Source organism: Physella acuta, unplaced genomic scaffold (assembly GCF_028476545.2).
Source record: "Physella acuta isolate Inbredline_101_S28 unplaced genomic scaffold, ASM2847654v3 ptg000023l, whole genome shotgun sequence".
Taxonomy (NCBI): domain Eukaryota; kingdom Metazoa; phylum Mollusca; class Gastropoda; family Physidae; genus Physella; species Physella acuta.
Window position 1 is genome coordinate 191,791 of NW_026731543.1, and position 20,926 is coordinate 212,716.

At 34.0% G+C, this 20,926-nt stretch overlaps 1 protein-coding gene across 1 annotated transcript in view; it reads right to left on the minus strand.

The window, feature by feature from the left end:
- The window catches only part of LOC131940796 (uncharacterized), a 95,954-nt gene that overhangs the window by 20,422 nt on the left and 54,606 nt on the right, over nt 1-20,926 (minus strand). The window contains exons 98-141 of the mRNA XM_059299616.1: nt 20,659-20,844; nt 20,161-20,286; nt 19,480-19,665; nt 18,489-18,641; nt 18,109-18,294; nt 17,825-17,950; nt 17,360-17,545; nt 16,941-17,081; nt 16,519-16,698; nt 16,136-16,261; nt 15,725-15,922; nt 15,434-15,574; nt 14,733-14,912; nt 14,447-14,587; nt 13,959-14,150; nt 13,626-13,748; nt 13,018-13,203; nt 12,646-12,765; nt 12,297-12,482; nt 11,906-12,034; nt 10,566-10,751; nt 10,142-10,285; nt 9,511-9,705; nt 8,905-9,021; nt 8,434-8,616; nt 8,068-8,205; nt 7,776-7,958; nt 7,500-7,628; nt 7,159-7,341; nt 6,726-6,842; nt 6,340-6,534; nt 5,650-5,775; nt 5,257-5,439; nt 4,932-5,063; nt 4,583-4,774; nt 4,335-4,457; nt 3,828-4,010; nt 3,364-3,486; nt 3,093-3,275; nt 1,704-1,826; nt 1,219-1,413; nt 903-1,028; nt 476-664; nt 140-268 (exon numbers count right to left, since the gene is read on the minus strand). Of these exons, the coding sequence (XP_059155599.1) occupies nt 140-268; nt 476-664; nt 903-1,028; nt 1,219-1,413; nt 1,704-1,826; nt 3,093-3,275; nt 3,364-3,486; nt 3,828-4,010; nt 4,335-4,457; nt 4,583-4,774; nt 4,932-5,063; nt 5,257-5,439; nt 5,650-5,775; nt 6,340-6,534; nt 6,726-6,842; nt 7,159-7,341; nt 7,500-7,628; nt 7,776-7,958; nt 8,068-8,205; nt 8,434-8,616; nt 8,905-9,021; nt 9,511-9,705; nt 10,142-10,285; nt 10,566-10,751; nt 11,906-12,034; nt 12,297-12,482; nt 12,646-12,765; nt 13,018-13,203; nt 13,626-13,748; nt 13,959-14,150; nt 14,447-14,587; nt 14,733-14,912; nt 15,434-15,574; nt 15,725-15,922; nt 16,136-16,261; nt 16,519-16,698; nt 16,941-17,081; nt 17,360-17,545; nt 17,825-17,950; nt 18,109-18,294; nt 18,489-18,641; nt 19,480-19,665; nt 20,161-20,286; nt 20,659-20,844 (6,969 nt within the window). The remainder of the gene's footprint in view (nt 1-139; nt 269-475; nt 665-902; nt 1,029-1,218; nt 1,414-1,703; nt 1,827-3,092; nt 3,276-3,363; nt 3,487-3,827; nt 4,011-4,334; nt 4,458-4,582; nt 4,775-4,931; nt 5,064-5,256; nt 5,440-5,649; nt 5,776-6,339; nt 6,535-6,725; nt 6,843-7,158; nt 7,342-7,499; nt 7,629-7,775; nt 7,959-8,067; nt 8,206-8,433; nt 8,617-8,904; nt 9,022-9,510; nt 9,706-10,141; nt 10,286-10,565; nt 10,752-11,905; nt 12,035-12,296; nt 12,483-12,645; nt 12,766-13,017; nt 13,204-13,625; nt 13,749-13,958; nt 14,151-14,446; nt 14,588-14,732; nt 14,913-15,433; nt 15,575-15,724; nt 15,923-16,135; nt 16,262-16,518; nt 16,699-16,940; nt 17,082-17,359; nt 17,546-17,824; nt 17,951-18,108; nt 18,295-18,488; nt 18,642-19,479; nt 19,666-20,160; nt 20,287-20,658; nt 20,845-20,926) is intronic.

Here is a 20,926-nt window from a genome sequence, read left to right on the forward strand (position 1 = left end):
GTTCGGCTTTACTTTAAAAACACATTTAAGTTCAAAATATAAATAAAACTTCGTTGATGCTTAAAATGAAGGTGAGAATGGCTATTATGGTTTGCAATTAATTTAACTGTATAATTAAGAAATTGTTTTCAAGACTGACGGTGTATGATGTTCTTGCAACAATATCAGTACGTAGATCTCTGATAACTCTGACGTATCCGTCTGTTTGTCCCACACTGAAGAAGGTGTCACCAGGATAAACACCAGTCACAACATAAGTCATGGTACCCTATACACAACCAAAGAAATAATGCCTACGTTAAAGTTTAAATATTTAAAAAAATTAAATATTTATAAATTTTAAAAATTAAATATCTAGTAATTTCTAAAGACAAGTGATTTTTTTAAATTAAATTTTTTTTTTTACATCTATCTAGGCATAGTTGTGGCAATAAAATTTGTTTTGTAACATATTAGTCCAAGTTTTTTAAAGTACCTGAAGGTTTAGATCTGTGGCTGACAAGCCAGTAAAGATGGTATCATTTACTGGCCGTCTTTCATTGATTGTCACAGTGTAGAGTGCACTGCTGAAGACTGGTGGGTACTGGTCCTTGATCAGGCTTACTGTAACAGGTTTGGTGTCATACAATGGCAGGATCAAGCGGTCAGTGGCCACTACGTTAAACTGGAATATTAAAAAAAAGGTTATGAAATTCAATGTAAATTTTTAAAAAAATTTTATCAGGTATTTCAAAATTATCTTCATTGAAGTGTTTATGAATTATTTAAAGTCTCTCATCCCTCTCAAAATTAGAAACATAAAATATGAAAAAGTTTAAGTGGAGAATGAGCTAAAACAAAATTACAAATGTGAAATTTAAAAAAAAGTTGCAAGTGGAGAATGTGATGAACTAGAAAATTACCTGGAACTGTGTAGCTGTAACAGTACTGACAGATTTAATCAGGTAAATCTTTCCAGCGTTTCTGTCCAAGAAAAAGTAGTCTGCTGAGTTGTCTGCAATTGGTGATAAGGTGTAGAATGGGATGTCCTGAAAATTGAAAAATCAGTTTATAGAGAGTGATATGGGGTATCTTAAAATTAAACAATCACTTATAAAATGCATTTAACAAGCACACTGAATAATACAAATAGTTATTTTATATTAAATCTTTTCAAATAAAATACTAACAAAAATGATAATTAAAATACTAAAAAGGTGAAACAAAAACAGCACTGACCCCATCAGCATCAGTAGCATTGACCTGACCAATGAAAAGGCCAAGGCTGTTTCCATTTCTGTCAACATCAATAGCAAAATTGTACGGTGTGTACTGGAACCTAGGTGGATTCTGGTTATGTGCTATGTTGAATCTGATGACACCGGGTAAACTACGTATGTCAGGCAGGGCTGAGTCAATGGCGTAGATCTCCAGCTATTGAATGTAGCATGTCAGAATTTTTTTTTCAAATGGAACAATTTAAATATTTCATTTCATATTTTTAAATGTCACATTTCTTTGGTAACACAAACGCAATATCAGAGATTTTTTTTTTTAAATACATGAAACAAAAAAAAAAAAAAATTAATTTCGCAAAAAAATTTTTAAAAAATAAAAAATTCTTTATGACTTTAACAACTGTAGGATATAACTATGCAAGGCTTATATGTTCATAGCAAGCAAGATGCTTCCTAATATAAAACTACTTGACTTTAAATACTTACATCATAGAAAGAACTTGTGTCAGTAGTGAGGTTTCGAATGAGTGATATCTGACCAGTGGCCTGGTTAATGCTGAATACTGCTTGAGCTCCTCCCCGACCAACAGCAAAGTACTGGATCTGTCCCTGTTGTAAACATTCATACAGTTCAATAATTGTAACATTCAAACAGTTCAATAATTGTAACAAACATTCATACAGTTCAATAATTGTAACAAACATTCATACAGTTCAATAATTGTAGCAAACATTCATACAGTTCAATAATTGTAGCAAACATTCAAACAGTTCAATAATTGTAACAAAGTACTGGATCTGTCCCTGTTATAAACATTCAAACAGTTCAATAATTCAAACATTCATACAGTTCAACAATTGAAACAAACATTCATACAGTTCAACAATTGAAACAAACATTCATACAGTTCAACAATTGAAACAAACATTCATACAGTTCAACAATTGAAACAAACATTCATACAGTTCAATAATTGTAAAAACATTCATACAGTTCAATAATTGAAACAAACATTCAAACAGTTCAATAATTGTAACAAACATTCAAACAGTTCAATAATTGAAACAAACATCCATACAGTTCAATAACTGAAACAACATTCATACAGTTCAATAATTGAAACAAACATTCATACAGTTCAATAATTGTAAAAACATTCATACAGTTCAATAATTGAAACAAACATTCAAACAGTTCAATAATTGAAACAAACATTCATACAGTTCAATAATTGAAACAAACATCCATACAGTCATACAGTTCAATAATTGAAACAACATTCATACAGTTCAATAATTGAAACAATATTCATACAGTTCAATAATTGAAACAAACATTCATACAGTTCAATAATTGAAACAAACATTCATACAGTTCAATAATTGAAACAAACATTCATACAGTTCAATAATTGTAAAAACATTCATACAGTTCAATAATTGAAACAAACATTCAAACAGTTCAATAATTGAAACAAACATTCATACAGTTCAATAATTGAAACAAACATCCATACAGTCATACAGTTCAATAATTGAAACAATATTCATACAGTTCAATAATTGAAACAAACATTCAAACAGTTCAATAATTGAAACAAACATTCATACAGTTCAATAATTGAAACAACCATTCATACAGTTCAATAATTGAAACAAACATTCATTCAGTTCAATAATTGAAACAAATATTCATACAATTCAATAATTGAAACAATCATTCATACAGATCAATAATTGAAACAATATTCATACAGTTCAATAATTGAAACAAAGTAATTGAAACCTAGTTAAGATCCAATTTTTAAATTTTTATTAAATTAGTACAATTTCGAACTAACCAGAGAGAAAAAAAAAGTAATAGTAAACATTTACCCTAAGGTTCTGATCCAGAGCTGTTACATTAAGTACGATAGTACCAATAGGCAAAGTTTCTAGTAAGTTTACAGTTGTTTGTAAATTGACAAAGTTCGGAGGAGTATCACGGTTAATGATCACAGTCACTGAAATCTGGCCAACTTTTTCTGGCGAGCGATTGTCTGTTGCATACACAGTAAACTGCAAAAGAGAACATTCATAAACATTGACGTACATACAAATGTGTGACCACTGATAAAATTAAATGAGCAATGCTTAAACCACCAACCTGAATTGTGTTTGGGGTGATATCATGCAGTGTTTTTATGAGACTCAATCTGCCAGTCAAGCTGTCAATTACAAAATGACTGAGGGTAACAGCTTCAGTAGAGAGGTAGTATGTTATTCTGTCCTGTAAAAACAAAGAAATACACTTTACAATAACCATTTATCTGTCAACATTTAACATTACTAGACAATAGTTAAGGTCACAAATATTTATATTTGAAGTTTATTCATGTATTTCATGTAATGCTATGATACACCATGGTTATGTAATGCTATGATACACCATGGTCATGTAATGCTTTGTACGTGACTCATGATAGAAAAGTAAATATGGCTGGGCATTGAACTGACCACACAATCCCTTCATATGCAGCGTTCACAGAAATGGATGAAGTCTTTATCTACTCAATTGATTCTAAACACTGAAAAAAATGGATTAGCTAGGAAGACAACAGAAAAACTTACATTATCTGCATCTGTAGCAGTTAGATTAGCTACTGAGAATCCAGGGGCCTCGTACTCCCAGATGTTTAGAGTTGTAGATACCGAGCTAAATGTTGGGGAATTCACATTTCTGCTGACTGTGATAGTGGCATTACAGTAGCCTACCTTGGCTGGATTGCTTTGGCTGTACACTGCCACTTCAAGCTGGAAATTTCAGCAAATTTTATTCAAATTATGGCACCAATCACCAAGAATCTAAACTTAAAACCTCTGTTAGCACAGGTCTAGCTAAGTTATGGCACCAACCACAAAGGATCTAAAAAATTCAGCTTTTATTGTAGATACATTTAGCCTATGATATCCTTTACAGTTAATTAAGAAAGTATAATTGTGCTTGTATGATCATTTTCATGACTAAAATTTAATAAGATTTATGACTTCTATGATTAAATTTTATTTCTGCTGCCTAAATTTAAGACTGTCGTTGTTGCCAGGATCTGAACTTGGCTTAAATCACAAAACATTTACCTCAAACCTGCTGCTTGTGGTGGTGGTGAGAGGGAAGTTGACAAACACTTGTCCAGCTGAGTTAACGTTAAAGAAAACTCTAGCCAAGCCATTTCCGCTGGGTGCGTAGATGATTGGGCTGCCCTTTAAATTTATTTTAAACACATTTTAAACAATTATTAAATAAAAGCAAAACAGTAAGTATAAACATGGTATTTTGGTACATTTTAAAATGTAAAAAATGGGTAGATATGAATGTGCAAACTTACGCCTCCATCTTGATCAGTTGCAACAAAGGTCAGAATTGGAATGGTGTCGTTTACAACAGTATTTTCACTGATGGTCACAGGGATACGCCCAGATGTGCATGAAGGTGCATAAATGTCTCTTGTTATATAAATGGTGACAGTGGCTGTTGCTGTTTTCATGGGGATGCCGGAATCATAGGCAACCACTTGGAACTGAAAGGACATTTTTTTTTTACATTTTGATCAATTTTATTTTTAATAATTAAATCTCTAATAGTTCATTAAAAAAAAACTTTTTTTTTACAAGAATATAAAAAAATAAAAAATAAATAAATAAATAACAAAAAAAGAAAAAGCAACAAAGACTTACTGTATACTGATTCAATGGGGCTAATGTAAGGGACTTAATGGGGTAGATAACTCCTGTGTTTTCATTGATAGCAAAGAACTCAGCAGCTGGTGTCCCTCCTGCCTGTAGCACCATGTAATACCTGACAGTGTCCTGGTTGAATGCAAAACATGGATTCAACTAAGCATGGATTCAACTAAACATGGATTCAACTAAACATGGATTCAATGAATCAATTACATTTTAATAAATAATTTACATTTTTAAATTTAAATTTTCACAATATTCTAAACATTAAAAAAAAATGTATGATGTTTATAAATCTAATAGATAAAATAAGACTTACACTATCGGCATCTGTTGCATTGACAGTAATCACGTTTGTACCCAAATTTATAATCTCACTGACAGTGATCTGATAGTTTGCAGTAGCAAATATAGGACCATTGGGGTTGTGGTCAACAAAAATCACAGCATAGGCCTTGGCTGTAAGACTGGGGTTCTGTACATCGTAACAATACAGATCCACCTGGAGAAAAATAGTTTTACCTAGGTGAGCCCACCAGACAACCAAGTTTAAATAAATAAATTCTGAAAATGAAAAATTCTGAAAATGAAAAATTCTGAAAATGAAAAATTCTGAAAATGAAAAATTCTGAAAATGAAAAATTCTGAAAATGAAAAATTCTGAAAAGTAAAGATCCTCAAAAAGGAAAATTTATTTTAAAAAAAGTTTTACTGTGTAGAAGGCATTTCTCAGTGTGTCCAATGTCAATGATTTCTTTAGTTTGATCTCCCCTGTATTGAAGTCAATTGTAAAGTAATCTGATTCTGGTGCAGAGTACAGCTCAAACTTTATACGCTCCTACAGTTGATGAACAAAAAAATAAAACTTTTGTAAAATACATAAAATGGGTTGTAATATTGCTGTTTTTAAGGAGCCAAAAAAAAGTAATTTAAAACTTTAAATATATGAAAAAATTGTGAAAATCTTTATTACTAGAATAAAAGAAAACTTGTGAACATATTAAACCAGCTGTAATTTACTTTTACAGTGTCCCAACAACTAATGAATAGTTACTTTTACTCTGCCCCTTACAACTTACTGGAATGTTACTATCACTGTGCCCCTACAACTTACTGGAATGTTACTATCACTGTGCCCCTTACAACTTACTGGAATGTTACTATCACTGTGTCCCTTACAACTTACTGGAATGTTACTATCACTGTGTCCCTTACAACTTACTGGAATGTTACTATCACTGTGTCCCTTACAACTTACTGGAATGTTACTATCACTGTGTCCCTTACAACTTACTGGAATGTTACTATCACTGTGCCCCTTACAACTTACTGGAATGTTACTATCACTGTGCCCCTTACAACTTACTGGAATGTTACTATCACTGTGTCCCTTACAACTTACCGGATTGTTTGGTATATCAGGATCTGTGGCATTAGTATCAATAAGTATAGTATTGACAGCCAGATAGCGAGTTATACGCGCCACATATGGTAGGTTTATGAACACTGGAGGCCTGTCCCCTTGGGACCTGGTGATGGTGATGTCAACAAAAGCAGTTCCTGTCCTGCCCCTAGGGTCACTGGCTGATACTGTCAGCTGTTTAAATACAAAGTTTTAAGTTTAAATCACTTGTAAAAGTTATGACATTTTAATGGCTTAAATTCATATTTTCTTTCTCAAATAATACAATCAAATCCAGAAAATTAAAGTTTATTAAAAAGGATAATTGAATTAATTATGTAATTTTCATTATTTTATTAAAGTAGGTTTACAAAATAAAGTCTTACAGTATAAGTATCACTAGCTGTTTTCAAGTTGGCTTTGGTTCGCAGGTTATTTCCATCTAGGAAGAAATAACTCAGGCCAGTGGTAGTAGAGCCGGTTATACTGTAAACCAGCGTTTCCTGTTGATGAGAGACAAAACAAAATACTCTTACAACAGTCATAATAATTGAAACAATACTCAATTTGGGTTTCCATCTTCGTTCTTAGTATTTCTATATTGAAAGGATCGTACAAGAAGATCAACATCCTAAACGAAGAGCATGATCATCTCCAGATTTACAATTTCTCCAAACAATTTTTCTCTGAATGGGGTATTTGGGACCAGAGTCTCGATTGCATCTGTTGGTATAAGCTGCAGTCTTGTAAGATAAATTCTGGTTGATTTAATACAGACAAGCTTGATTTAAACTGCTGTCAAGCACTATCCACACTTACATTATCTTCATCTCTAGCACTGATTGCGAGGATGGAAGTGGCAACTGGAGTCGTGTCTGGTATGCTGACTACATATCTTGATAGGCTGAACACTGGCATGTAAGCGTTGCGTACAACATTAATGGTCACATCTTGGGTAGCTCTTCTGTTAGGGTGTGCACTGTCGTAGGCCTGGATCCTCAACTGCAGTAACAAAATGTATTTGTATTAATATACATTTACTTTTTATTTACTAAAATTAGTATAGAAAATAAAAACTAGCCAGTAAGATAACACTTTTTTCTTTTGCGAAAATTAATTTTTTTAGTGCTAGAACAGTTTAAAAAAAAATGCCAGCTTACAGTGTATGATGGGAGACTGAGGTCATCAGAGGTGAGCAGTCTTTTAAGGGAGATAGCTCCAGTTGTCTGCCCCACATCAAAGAAACTGTCAGCAGGGTACAAGCCTATCAACACATACTGTATCGTCCCCTGCAATGGTGCCAAAAAAAAATAATTACAATCATCATTAACTAATTAGATGCTGCAGTTTTTTTTACCTCCTTTAGTAATTACTTAATTAACCTTGAGCATACTTAAATTCAAAGTGAGGCTAATAAAAGTTTTTAGGAGAATTACCTCAAGGTCACCATCAGTGGCCTGAACTTGACTGACCACTGAAAGTGGGGTGAACTCACTGATGTTTCTGTTAGGTCTGTTGTCAATAAATTGAGGATAAAGGTCAAGGTCTATGGTAATGAGAAGTAGACAGTTGTCACTCTTTGGGTTGCTTACTCGGTTGTCTGTGGCACGGATGGTTAACTGCCAAAAAAAAAAATTATTCTTAGTAAATTCAACAAAGGATTAGCTCATTTTCAATTGAGCAGTCAATACAAAGATATTTATTTAGATGAAACAAAGAGGAACTCACGTTATAGAAAGTAACAGAGGTAGATTCTTGAGTCTTAAATAGCCAGACGTCGCCATTGTTTGGGTTGATGTAAAAAGTTGGATCAGTGGCATTGGGGTATGGTGGTGTAACTCCTGTTATGCTATACTGTACAGCGTCCTAAAATATAAATTTTTGCATTTTTTTATTAAATCTAGTTGTATATTATTCCTTTGTTAAATTAATTACAATTTAGCCATACTTAATAACAAAAATATGAGTCTAAAAATGATACAATTAAATTTAATATTGCATAATCATTTAAAAAATGCAATTATTTTAACAAGTAAATTTACTTTTCTTAACTGTATCAGATAAATTATTTCTTAAATTTTATAATGAACTCACCCTATCCTGATCAGGGGCCATTATGTTTGCAACAATTGAAGGGACTCTCTGGTATTCACTGATGGTAATGCTAGTCCTTTGAAGTCTGCAGACAGGACCGAACTGGTTCCTTACCACCAAGACAGTTACAGTGCCTGTGGCTACTCTATCAGGATCCCCACGGTCATAGGCAATTACATTGAACTGCAAACAGTGTCAAATTTGTAGTTGATGAAAATAATTGAAATACTTTGAAAATCAATAAGGAGACCAATTCTATTAAAAAAATTACATTTCAATGTTTTTTAAAATCCTACTAAAAATGGTACCGTCATTCTATAGTTAGGGAGCAAATAAATTTAAAATAACACATTACTCTGACTTTTATTAAAGTAGTTCATGTTTGATGAAAGTCAGTTCCATGAAGTGTTTCTGAGTGTCATGTAGCGTGAAGAGTTCTATAGAATAAAGAATGAACTAAGAAAAACTCACAACATATGAGGTGGCCACATCATAGAGAACTGATCTGTACAGGGTTATATTGCCGTTGTTTGAATCCATGGTAAAGTAGGATGGTGGAGGGTTAACAAATCCATAATATATAGAGCTCTGTAAATAAAACAATACAAAGTAGGATGGTGAAGGGTTAACAAATCCATAATATATAGAGCTCTGTAAATAAAAACAATACAAAGTAGGATGGTGGAGGGTTAACAAATCCATAATATATAGAGCTCTGTAAATAAAAACAATACAAATAGTGTTTTCATTTTACTGAAGACAAATGTTGCCATTATACATCGCAGGATTATTTAAAACTTGAATAATTGGTGAAAATAATTTCTAATGAACATGTAATTTAGTTGAACTTAGAGGGTCTGAATTCTGGAAATTAATAATTATTATATTTAAAATTTGCATGTAGACATTTCTTATAAAATTGTTGTCACGTTCAAGTAAAATATAAAAACTGTTTTTAACCAGACAAAAGTTATTGTTTAGAAAATGTTATAATATTATGTGTAAAACAATTTAATATAAAAAATGTATAGATTTTTTACCAGTATAAGTTGAGAACTAAGGAAAAAACAAACTCACCCCTGGTGCCATGTCAGCATCTGTTGCTGTCACCTGCACCACCTGCACACCTGGACTGGCATCCTCATTGATTTGTACTCTGTAGTTTTGGATGTTGATAAACACTGGGAAAATGCCATCATATGTGACGGCAATGGTTACATCTGCTTCAATACACCTCTGGGGCCACCCATTGTCACAGGCTCTAACTCTCAGCTAAAGGTTGAAAATAAAATATCAGTTCATCAAAATATTTACTAGTGACTCTCTACTAAAGTTTGTAAATAAAATATCATGCCCATCAAAATATTTACTAGTGACTCTCTACTAAAGTTTGCAAATAAAATATCATGCCCATCAAAATATTTACTAGTGACTCTCTACTAAAGTTTGTAAATAAAATATCATGCCCATCAAAATATATACTAGTGACTCTCTAATAAAATTTGTAAATAAAATATTGAAGTCCATCAAAATACTTACTAGTGACTATTCAAGTTTCTAAATAAAATATCAAAGCCCATAAAGATTTTTTAGTGACCCTCTACTAAAGTTTGTAAATAAATTATCAAAGCCCATAAATTTTTTTTACCAGTTGCAGATGTGATTCTAGTACATTCAAATTAAATAATAGAAACCTGTTTTTACTCACAAGAAAACTCCTGATATTTGAACCTTTGACAGATTTTTTCAAGCTGATCATCCCAGTGATAGAGTCAATGAAGAAATACTCAGAGGGGCCTGAGTTCAGATCTCTCTGCTGAGTCTCGTTAATTAGTGAGTAGCTAATCACATCCTGTGAGATGATGGAGCAGGTCATAGTTACATGTATTTTGTATCAGGTTAGTGGAATTGAAGGGAACATTGCAAAATACCATTTGAGAGTTGTCTACCCTCATGGCTATTTTCTTCACTAGCTCAAACATGTGAGAAACTTGGGTCACTGAGTTAAGCTTTCAGCAAAGGATAGAAAGAAAGACTTTAGTATTTGTGTGATCATTAAGCTACAAGTCAGAAAGAACAATGAGAATAATGAAAAATGGTACACATTAGTTTTTTTTAAAATTTTTACTCACCCCTGGGTCAGTGTCAGTGGCTAAGACCCCGACAACATTAGCGAGAACAGGGTGACTGTCCTTTATGGTGGCGCTGTAGTTTGGCAGACTCCAAACTGGAGAATTCTGGTTGCGTAGAACGGTGAAGGTGCACGTAGTGCTGGCCTGACGGTTTGGTCTCAGAGAGTCGTACACTCTCACAACAAACTGGGGAAAAGTCATAAGTTGTACACTCTCACAACAAACTGGGGAAAAGTCATAAGTTGTACACTCTCACAACAAACTGGGGAAAAGTCATAAGTCGTACACTCTCACAACAAACTGGGGAAAAGTCACAAGTCGTACACTCTCACAACAAACTGGGGAAAAGTCATAAGTTGTACACTCTCACAACAAACTGGGGAAAAGTCACAAGTCGTACACTCTCACAACAAACTGGGGAAAAGTCATAAGTCGTACACTCTCACAACAAACTGGGGAAAAGTCATAAGTCGTACACTCTCACAACAAACTGAGGAAAAGTCATAAGTTGTACACTCTCACAACAAACTGGGGAAAGTCATAAGTCGTACACTCTCACAACAAACGGGAAAAGTCACAAGTCGTACACTCTCACAACAAACTGAGGAAAGTCATAAGTTGTACATCCTCACAACAAACTGGGGAAAAGTCATAAGTCATACACTCACACAACAAACTGGGGAAAAGTCATAAGTCGTACACTCTCACAACAAACTGGGGAAAAGTCACAAGTCGTACACTCTCACAACAAACTGAGGAAAGTCATAAGTTGTACATCCTCACAACAAACTGGGGAAAAGTCATAAGTCATACACTCACACAACAAACTGGGGAAAAGTCATAAGTCGTACACTCTCACAACAAACTGGGGAAAAGTCATAAGTTGTACACTCTCACAACAAACTGGGGAAAAGTCACAAGTCGTACACTCTCACAACAAACTGGGGAAAAGTCATAAGTCGTACACTCTCACAACAAACTGGGGAAAAGTCATAAGTCGTACACTCTCACAACAAACTGAGGAAAAGTCATAAGTTGTACACTCTCACAACAAACTGGGGAAAGTCATAAGTCGTACACTCTCACAACAAACGGGAAAAGTCACAAGTCGTACACTCTCACAACAAACTGGGGAAAAGTCACAAGTCGTACACTCTCACAACAAACTGAGGAAAGTCATAAGTTGTACATCCTCACAACAAACTGGGGAAAAGTCATAAGTCATACACTCACAATAAACAGGGGGAAAAACAAACATTGATCTCTAAACCAGAGAGCTGACTTGTTTAGAGATAGAACATACATGTATTTTGATATAAATTAATGTCTAGTTAACTCACAGTAAAGTTCATATCACGGAATCCGCTAGTCCTGAGGTTTTGAATTAATTGGATAACACCGGTATTTCTGTCGACGCTAAAGAAATTCAGAGCTGGGTAATTTCCAGTGGCTTCATAAACCAGGGGGCCCTGAAATATGGAGTTTTAAATATGGAGATTTAAAATTGTTTTAATTTCATAACAAAAAAACAAGCATCAAGCACAGGAGAGTTCTAGTACACATTTCCCTGAAATAAATTAGCATCAAAATGTGTGACTGTTCACGGAATAACATGAATATGTACCAGCTGTCACTTCATTAAATTAGACATGCAACGAGTTACCAAAGTGACAAACTCACCAAAGTGACAAACTCACCAAAGTGACAAACAAATCAAAGTGACAAACTCACCAAATTGAAAGTATCTGTTGCATTAATCCTGGCATTGATGGGCCCAGTTGCACGATTCTCACTGATTTTATCTAAACATTCTCCACCTGATATCACAGGGTTGCCTGGGTAACGCAGTACCGTTATGGCCACATTGACTTGAGTCTCTTGCATGGGAGTACCGTTGTCCCTTGCGTACGCCAGGATCTAAAATTGAAAAAAAAACCTTACATCACAAGAGCTACGAAATATTGAAACTATATTATAATATCAATATTCAAATTGAGACATATTTTAAAATGTAATTTTGTTCTGTATTGAATACTAAATCATAGTGACCAAGTTAAATAGATACTAGTGTTGTACGTACAGTGTATGTGTCTTTGGGCAAGCCGTAGAGACTCTGCTTGACAAGGATTGAACCTGAAGGTAACAGCTCAAATAGCTGAAGGGCGTCGGCATTTGCTGTGGCATAGTAAGTGACTGTGTCCTGTCAGATGGTTTCAATACGTTGTAACAATTAAAAAACAAAAAAAAATTGATTAAAAACAAAAATTTACATTGCAAACATTTTTAAAAAATTAACTTAATTTCACAGTGCCCTTTACCAGGGAAATAAATCTACCTTGACAATGATATGGCAGCACTGACATTCATTTAAAACAGCATCTGCAGATTTTCCCACCAATCATGAACCATAACTGGGACTGAACATTTCAGCATGGATTAAAGAGTTACTCACCCTGGTGTTGTTATCTGTTGCTCTTATGGTCAAAATGTTCTTGCCAATGGGTTCAGTTTCATTGATGGTGATGGCATACGAGGTTTTTTCAAAAATTGGAGCGTATTCATTACGGCTGACTGTGATGTTGACCATTTCTTCAGCAAAGTCATTTGGATAGTTGGGGTCGTATGTTCTCACATAGTACTAGAAGACAGAAGTCATTTGTTAGTTGGGGTCGTATGTTCTCACATAGTACTAGAAGACAGAAGTCATTTGTTAGTTGGGGTCGTATGTTCTCACATAGTACTAGAAGACAGAAGTCATTTGGATAGTTGGGGTCGTATGTTCTCACATAGTACTAGAAGACAGAAGTCATTTGGACAGTTGGGGTCGTATGTTCTCACATAGTACTAGAAGACAGAAGTCATTTGGACAGTTATAGAAGACAGAAGTCATTTGGACAGTTAAGGGCTGATGTTCTTTTCTATAGTTGTAAATCATGCTACATTTACTAGCTGTAAATTATGTTAATTTTAATAGTAGTAAATCATGTTATATTTAATAGTTCGGGATAGCAGTTGTCAGTGGACAATAAAATATTGGACCATACAAATGAAAGAACTGACCTGGTAGTTTGTGAATGTGCCAGCCAATAAACTGTTGACTAATGTAATCGCAGCTGTGATTCTGTTGATGTCAAAGTAGTAGGCAGCAGTGGTGTTGCTTATTTCCTCATACACCAATGGGGCCTGAGAGCACATAATAATAGTAAAGCTCTCATCACATTGAGTAAAAATCAATTCGCAATTACATAGTTAACTTTAATTTATTTATAAGCTGACTAGACTTTAAAAAACAGATTTCTCTCAATAAGATATAACACATACAGTTTAATTTTTTATAATCATATTACAGTAAATATGAGAGTAAATAAAAACATTCAATAAGCTTTGACGTACAGTCATATCTTGATCAGTGGCAGTGACAGTGTTGTAAACATTACTGCCAGTTGCCAGGTTTTCTGAGATTGTTGGCACATTGTATGGAGTCCTTTGGAAGATGGGAGAGTATTGGTTTCTTCCCACTGTGATGGTCAGTGTGAAGGAGCAGGACCTCTGTGGTATGCGATTATCTCTTGCCACAATAGTCAGCTGAAAGTCAAATTAGAGAATAGTCACTGAATAGTGAAACTACCACTTTAAGGGTAATGGTAAATTAAAAACATGTAGCAAAAGTATCAAAACAATTCCAAAGTTTGTAAATTAGGGACAAAACATGCAGCAAAAGTATCAAAACAATCCCAAAGTTTGTAAAAAAGATAAAATCAAACTAAAGAATTGTAAGAAAATATGAACCAAAAGAAAGAAAACAATTTGAATAATTGTAAATTTTAAAAATAGAAACTAAAATATTACTAAAAAAAGAAATGTTAATGCTGTTAACTCACAACAAATGGTGTAGTCTGCCTCTGTGGATCTAGTGTCAAACTTTTCAACACAGTCACACGTCCCAGCAATGGGTGAATGGCAAAATACTCCAGAGGTTTCTGATCCACAGCTGTAGTTTGGAATGAATAGGTCACAGTATCCTGAAAATGTTAATCAAACATGTATGATCATCACATGAAAACTAAACATTAACATAAATAATCTGTTTCGGTTTAATAATTAGTTTCAGTTTAGCAATTCGAAAAGTCTGGAGTTTTTGATATGCAACAAATTCTGTCTACTCACTCCATCTGAGTCTGGGGCTGATGCAGTGTAAACCAAATAACCAATGGGCTGCAACTCTTGGAAGCTTGTTATGGTGTTGGCTGGACAGCTTGGGCCACTGGGATTGCGATTGATACTTGCTGTCACCGTTGTTGTGCCACTGAGGGATGGTCTGGCATCATCGTACACAACCACCACTATCTGAAAGGGGGAGAAAATTTGAAATAGATAAACATGGCCACCACTATCTGAAGGGGGAGAAAATTTGAAATAGATAAACATGGCCACCACTATCTGAAGGGGCAGAAAATTTGAAATAGATAAACATGGCCACCACTATCTGAAGGGGGAGAAAATTTGAAATAGATAAACATGGCCACCACTATCTGAAGGGGGGGGGGAGAAAATCTGCAATAGATAAACATGGTCACTACTATCAGAATAGGTAAAAAAAATATTGGCAATAAATAAACATCTTTTCGCATTCATGCCCAAGACACGTAGGGCAAATGAGCTGGGTGGACTCTGGGACATCCTACTGACTTGAACTCAGATTCAAACTAAAGACTTTATTGTAAGCAGTCTACCTCTCTACTGCTAGACCATTAATAAACATGGTTAACTAAAAAATATAATTATAATTTGTATTAAATAAATTTTTAGTTCATGGATTATTAAAAAGTACTCAAAACAGCATGAATAAATTAACAACTACTTCCCACCTCATAAACAAAGTCATTGTCTGGCTTAATGTCCTCTCTGAGGTACAGGGTCCCAGTGCTAGTTGGGCTGTTTGAAGTTCTTCTAACCCCAAAGTATCTTGGTGACGCAAAGTTACCAATTATCTTGTATTGAAGATTTCCCTAATAAAAAAAAAGAAAAATTTTGTAGTTGCGAGATTTGTGTAGAACTTTGCATAGGATTGGTAAAAAAAAAAGCCATATTTTTTCAATTTATCTTTAAAAAAACAACAGAACAGCAAAGGAATTACAACTTAGCTTTGAATATCTTACCACACGGTCTTGATCAAAACCATTGACAATGAATTCACTAGCTGTGGTGGCATTGAAAGCATTTTCCGGGATATTTGACCAGGTGTATGCTGCTGGGAAGAAGTAGGGCGCCAGGTCAGCAGCCCCCAGGTTGAAGGTTACTGTCACTGTACAGGTTTTTGGTGTGGGGTAGCCCTGGTCACTCACTGAAACTGGGAACTGAAACAACAAAAGGTGAGATGCTAGACCAGTCTTAACTATCTCCATGACTGAAGAGTATTAACCTGTGGCAGAAATACATTATAAACTGTTCATGATAGAATTTTAATGATAATTATTTAAAGTTTGAAAATATTAAAAGAGATTGAAGTACTTTAAGAATATTTAACTACAGAATGTTACCAAGCATGAATTTTCTTGCAGAGGACTTACTGTAAAAGATGTAAAGGTAGAATTGAACAGATTTTCTATCAGTATAATATTCCCTGTGGTTGGATCCACATAGAAGTATTTGAGATCCTCTGCATCAGGGCTAGTCATTGTGTATCGCAGAACATCCTGGGGAGAGGTTCATCTTAATATATCACACTGTATACACACTTTATAAACCGTACATATTTTAGTTTTTACTAAATTTACATTTTATTGGTTAAACTTAAGTGTATTTTTTTTTGTTTATTAAAAAAAGCTTTTTTTTTAAATAAATTTTATAAGATAAGTTTTTAGTTGAAGTAATTTTCACATAGAAATCATAAAAAAATATTGGAGCAATCTCCTTATGAGAAGTTAAATAAATGTTCAAAAGATTGTCATACATTGTCAGCATCTGTAGCCCTAACAGTGAGCAGAGTGCCCCCAATTCTGGAGTTGATGTCTAAAGACACAGGGTTGACTGAAGTACAGACTGGTGAATTAGGGTTTCTCTCTGTTGTGACAGTCAAAGTTTTCTCGTCGTAGCTTGTTGGGAATTGGGAGTCAAAAACTCGGAACCTCAGCTGAAAATTTTAAAATTTGAAATGTTCACTTCATAAATAAATATTGGAAATTTTCATAAGTAAAAATCAAAAAGGTCTGTAACTTACAACTAAAAATGCCTATAAATAAACATAGTCAAAATAAACAAAGTTCTAAGCAACACATACTTAAAGAGGGAAATACTTTTATCATGGCAAATGCTATAAAAGGGTAAATTGTGGGATGAAAGAAATAACCTGGACAAAGCCTGTGATCAAATTACCTGGTAGCTGGACTGTCTCAGAGCGTCTTCTTTCAAACTTCTGCTCAAGTAAACGTCTCCTACAGTGCTGCTGCTTTGTCCCACATTCACCAAGGTAAAGAAATCAGCATAGCCAGACACAAAAGTGTAGGTCAAGTTTCCCTGGGAAAGAAAATAGGAAAGTTATTTTAGGCTAGGTCTACACAGCTTCAAAGATAACAGCAACAATATTCGGAATTATTCCACAGCATGATGTCATTAAACATTATTCAGTGTTATAGACTGAAGTCATTCAATTAAATCTAGACAAAATTCTGTCTGATGCATGTCATTTAACTAACACATCCCCAAAAATAATATTGTTCTACTATTTGACACATTCTTTACAAGGCCAAATAAAGATAAGAGAAATATATACATAAATAAATTGAAATATTTACCTTTAGATCATCATCTCTGCCTCGAATAGTAAATATTGATGTAGAAGCTAGCGAGTTGATGGGTACATTAACAGTTTCAGGGATATTAGTAAACACAGGGGCTCTGTTGTCTCTAATTATATTGACCGTAGCAGTTGCAAACCCATTACGAGTTGGTGTTCTTTGGTCTGATACTCTTAGTTGGATCTAAAAATAGAAATTTTTTTGGTCAAATTTAGTTCATTCTTAACAGTAGCAGTAAAAACTAACTAAAGGCCAATAATAATAATAATAATAATAATAATTATAATAATACTAGTCATAAATTCTGAATAAGCCCTGTTGAATTTCTTAAACAGTGGACAATAAAGCATAATATAATTATTAGTTTTTAAAATAAATATTTTTATTTTGTGAGCATGCACCTAAGAAAAATAAACCATAAGCTGATGTAGTATTAAGAACTGAAGAGAGAGACAAACTTACAATATCCTGTGTCTGGGTGTCGTACAAAACAGATTTCTTGAGCCTTATCCAAGCAGTGTCTGGGTTTATTTCATAGTAAGTCTGGGCTCTGGAGTCTCCAATTATATCAAAACGGAGGGGCGTGTCCTTCAAACAAGTTATTACAATTAAAGCATTCAGTAGAGCTCTTTAATGCAAGCAGAATAAGTTTTAGGAATGTTACTATAAAAGCAGATTTGTGAAATCAATAGAATTTGGGTCACCGCAAGTTTATTTTAGTAATGTTCAAATGAGTATACACTTACTCCATCAGCATCTGTTGCTGTAATGTTGGTGAAGAGTACGCTGCCTTCAGGCTGAGTGGCATAGATGGTTGTGACGTAGTTGCGCAAGTTAAAGGCTGGGTCATTCAGGTTTCTGGTCATTATGATAGACACAGAACATGTGGTCCGTGTGTTGGGGTAGGATGAGTCGTACGCCACAACCCTCAACTACAGATGGCAGAATAAAGCATTTCATTCAACAGTGCTAGCCTTTGTCTATTTTAAAATGAGTACAGATTAATTTATTTAGTCTGCAATGAGTAGCATACAAATATATAAAATTTAGTTAAAAATATTTATGCAAACAGTTTATAATCCTATATTTAAATAAATTTTCTAAATTGTAGATTGTTTTGTCATACATTGTATCCGGAGATCTTATCCATACGTAGGTAAGCGATGTCTTGGACCAAGACGTTGGCCGTGGCCTGGTTATTGGCGCCTGGTGTGGTGGATCCCAGGGTAAAGAAAGCTGGTGCTGTGCTGACACCTGTCACTTCAAAAACTAGCCGGCCCTGCAGAACAAAGATTATTTGATATTTTTGGGAAACATCAGTTGAATGAGTTTATGTCACAACAAAATATTTATTGACATACCCTCAAGTCTCCCATAGAATGAATTTATGTCACAACAAAATATTTATTGACATACCCTCAAGTCTTGGTCTGTGACTGAGATTGTCACAACAAAATATTTATTGACATACCCTCAAGTCTCCCATAGAATGAGTTTATGTCACAACAAAATATTTATTGACGTACCCTCGTCTTGGTCTGTGACTGAGATTGTCACAACAAAATATTTATTGACGTCCCCTCAAGTCTCCCATAGAATGAGATTGTCACAACAAAATATTTATTGACGTACCCTCGTCTTGGTCTGTGACTGAGATTGTCACAACAAAATATTTATTGACGTACCCTCGTCTTGGTCTGTGACTGAGATTGTCACAACAAAATATTTATTGACGTCCCCTCAAGTCTCCCATAGAATGAGATTGTCACAACAAAATATTTATTGACGTAGCCTCAAGTCTCCCATAGGATGAGTTTATGACACAACAAAATATTTATTGACGTACCCTCAAGTCTCCCATAGAATGAGTTTATGTCACAACAAAATATTTATTGACGTACCCTCGTCTTGGTCTGTGACTGAGATTGTCACAACAAAATATTTATTGACGTCCCCTCAAGTCTCCCATAGAATGAGATTGTCACAACAAAATATTTATTGACGTACCCTCAAGTCTCCCATAGGATGAGTTTATGACACAACAAAATATTTATTGACGTACCCTCAAGTCTCCCATAGAATGAGTTTATGACACAACAAAATATTTATTGACGTACCCTCAAGTCTTGGTCTGTGACAGAAATTGTTGTGATCACTGATCCATTTTGACTGTTGTCATTAGCTGCTGCAGTAAACAAAGCTTGAGAGCACTGGGGGGAGGACCTGTCTCGCAGGATGTCAATGACAACATTTGAAAAGCCAAACTTTTCAGGTCTGCTGTTGTCTCGAACTTGAACTCGGAACTAAAAGATTTTAAAAATATTTTAGAAAATTTTATCATATACAATTTTGGAATGTCATTTATTTATTATTTTAAAAAAATTTAAAATACAATTATTGGAATTATTAGTAGATGTATTTTTAAATGTTTTATTTAATTGAACTTTGAACTATAATTTACTTTATATTACATCTGTGCAAGGAAATTTGAAATTTTAAAGTTAAATTGACTGTATAAAAAGTAACAAAATAGATTTTATAAAACAAGGATCTGATAAATGTATGTATTCATACAAGTCTGAAAGAACAGAATATGAAAAAACTACTTCAATTATAAAAAAATTCATAACCCTGCACTAACTTTTAACATTTATTTTATCAGCTTATCTTGATTTTTTGAAATGTGTAAATAAATTGCAAGAAAAAATACGAATAGTTTAAATATGTAATTAGCTTGTTGCATGATGATTCAGGACTTAATCATCATATATGTAATAAAACATTCTACAACAACTTACTGAGTATCTGTCGATGGTGGTGCCAATAAGTGATGATGTCAGAGAGATTACTCCAGTGCGGGGGTGGATAAAGAACACAGAGTAGTTCCCAGAGTTTGGAACAAACGAATACTCAAGTACATCAGTCTAGAATAAATGAACACTCAATACATCAGTCTAGAATAAATGAACACTCAATACATCAGTCTAGAATAAATGAACACTCAATACATCAGTCTAGAATAAATGAACACTCAATACATCAGTCTAGAATAAATGAACACTCAAGTACATCAGTCTAGAATAAATGAACACTCAATATATCAGTCTAGAATAAATGAACACTCAAGTATATTAGTCTAGAACAAAAACAGTTGAAATTTGATACTTTAGTAATCATACACAGCTTTGTTCAATATAAATTCTCATTTGTTTTGTTTAAAAATCAATTTTTTAAATAACTTCAGATAATTGAAATAAAATGACACTGGGTTTTAAAGTAGAAAAAAAAAAGTTTACCACATCACTGTCAGTGGCTTGTACTGTCAGGATACTGGACCCAATATCTGTAATGTCAGGGATAGCTCTGTTGTAATCTGTTGTACCAAAAATGGGTGCATATTGGTTGCGTGAAACATTGATTACGACTGTGGATTCTGCTGTCTGTGTAGTCACTCCTGCTTGGCGGACAGCTCTTACAATCATCTATAGAGGAAAAAATAAATCATGCTCTATACAAAAACATCAAAATAAATGCATACGTTTTAACTCGTACTACATGGATTGT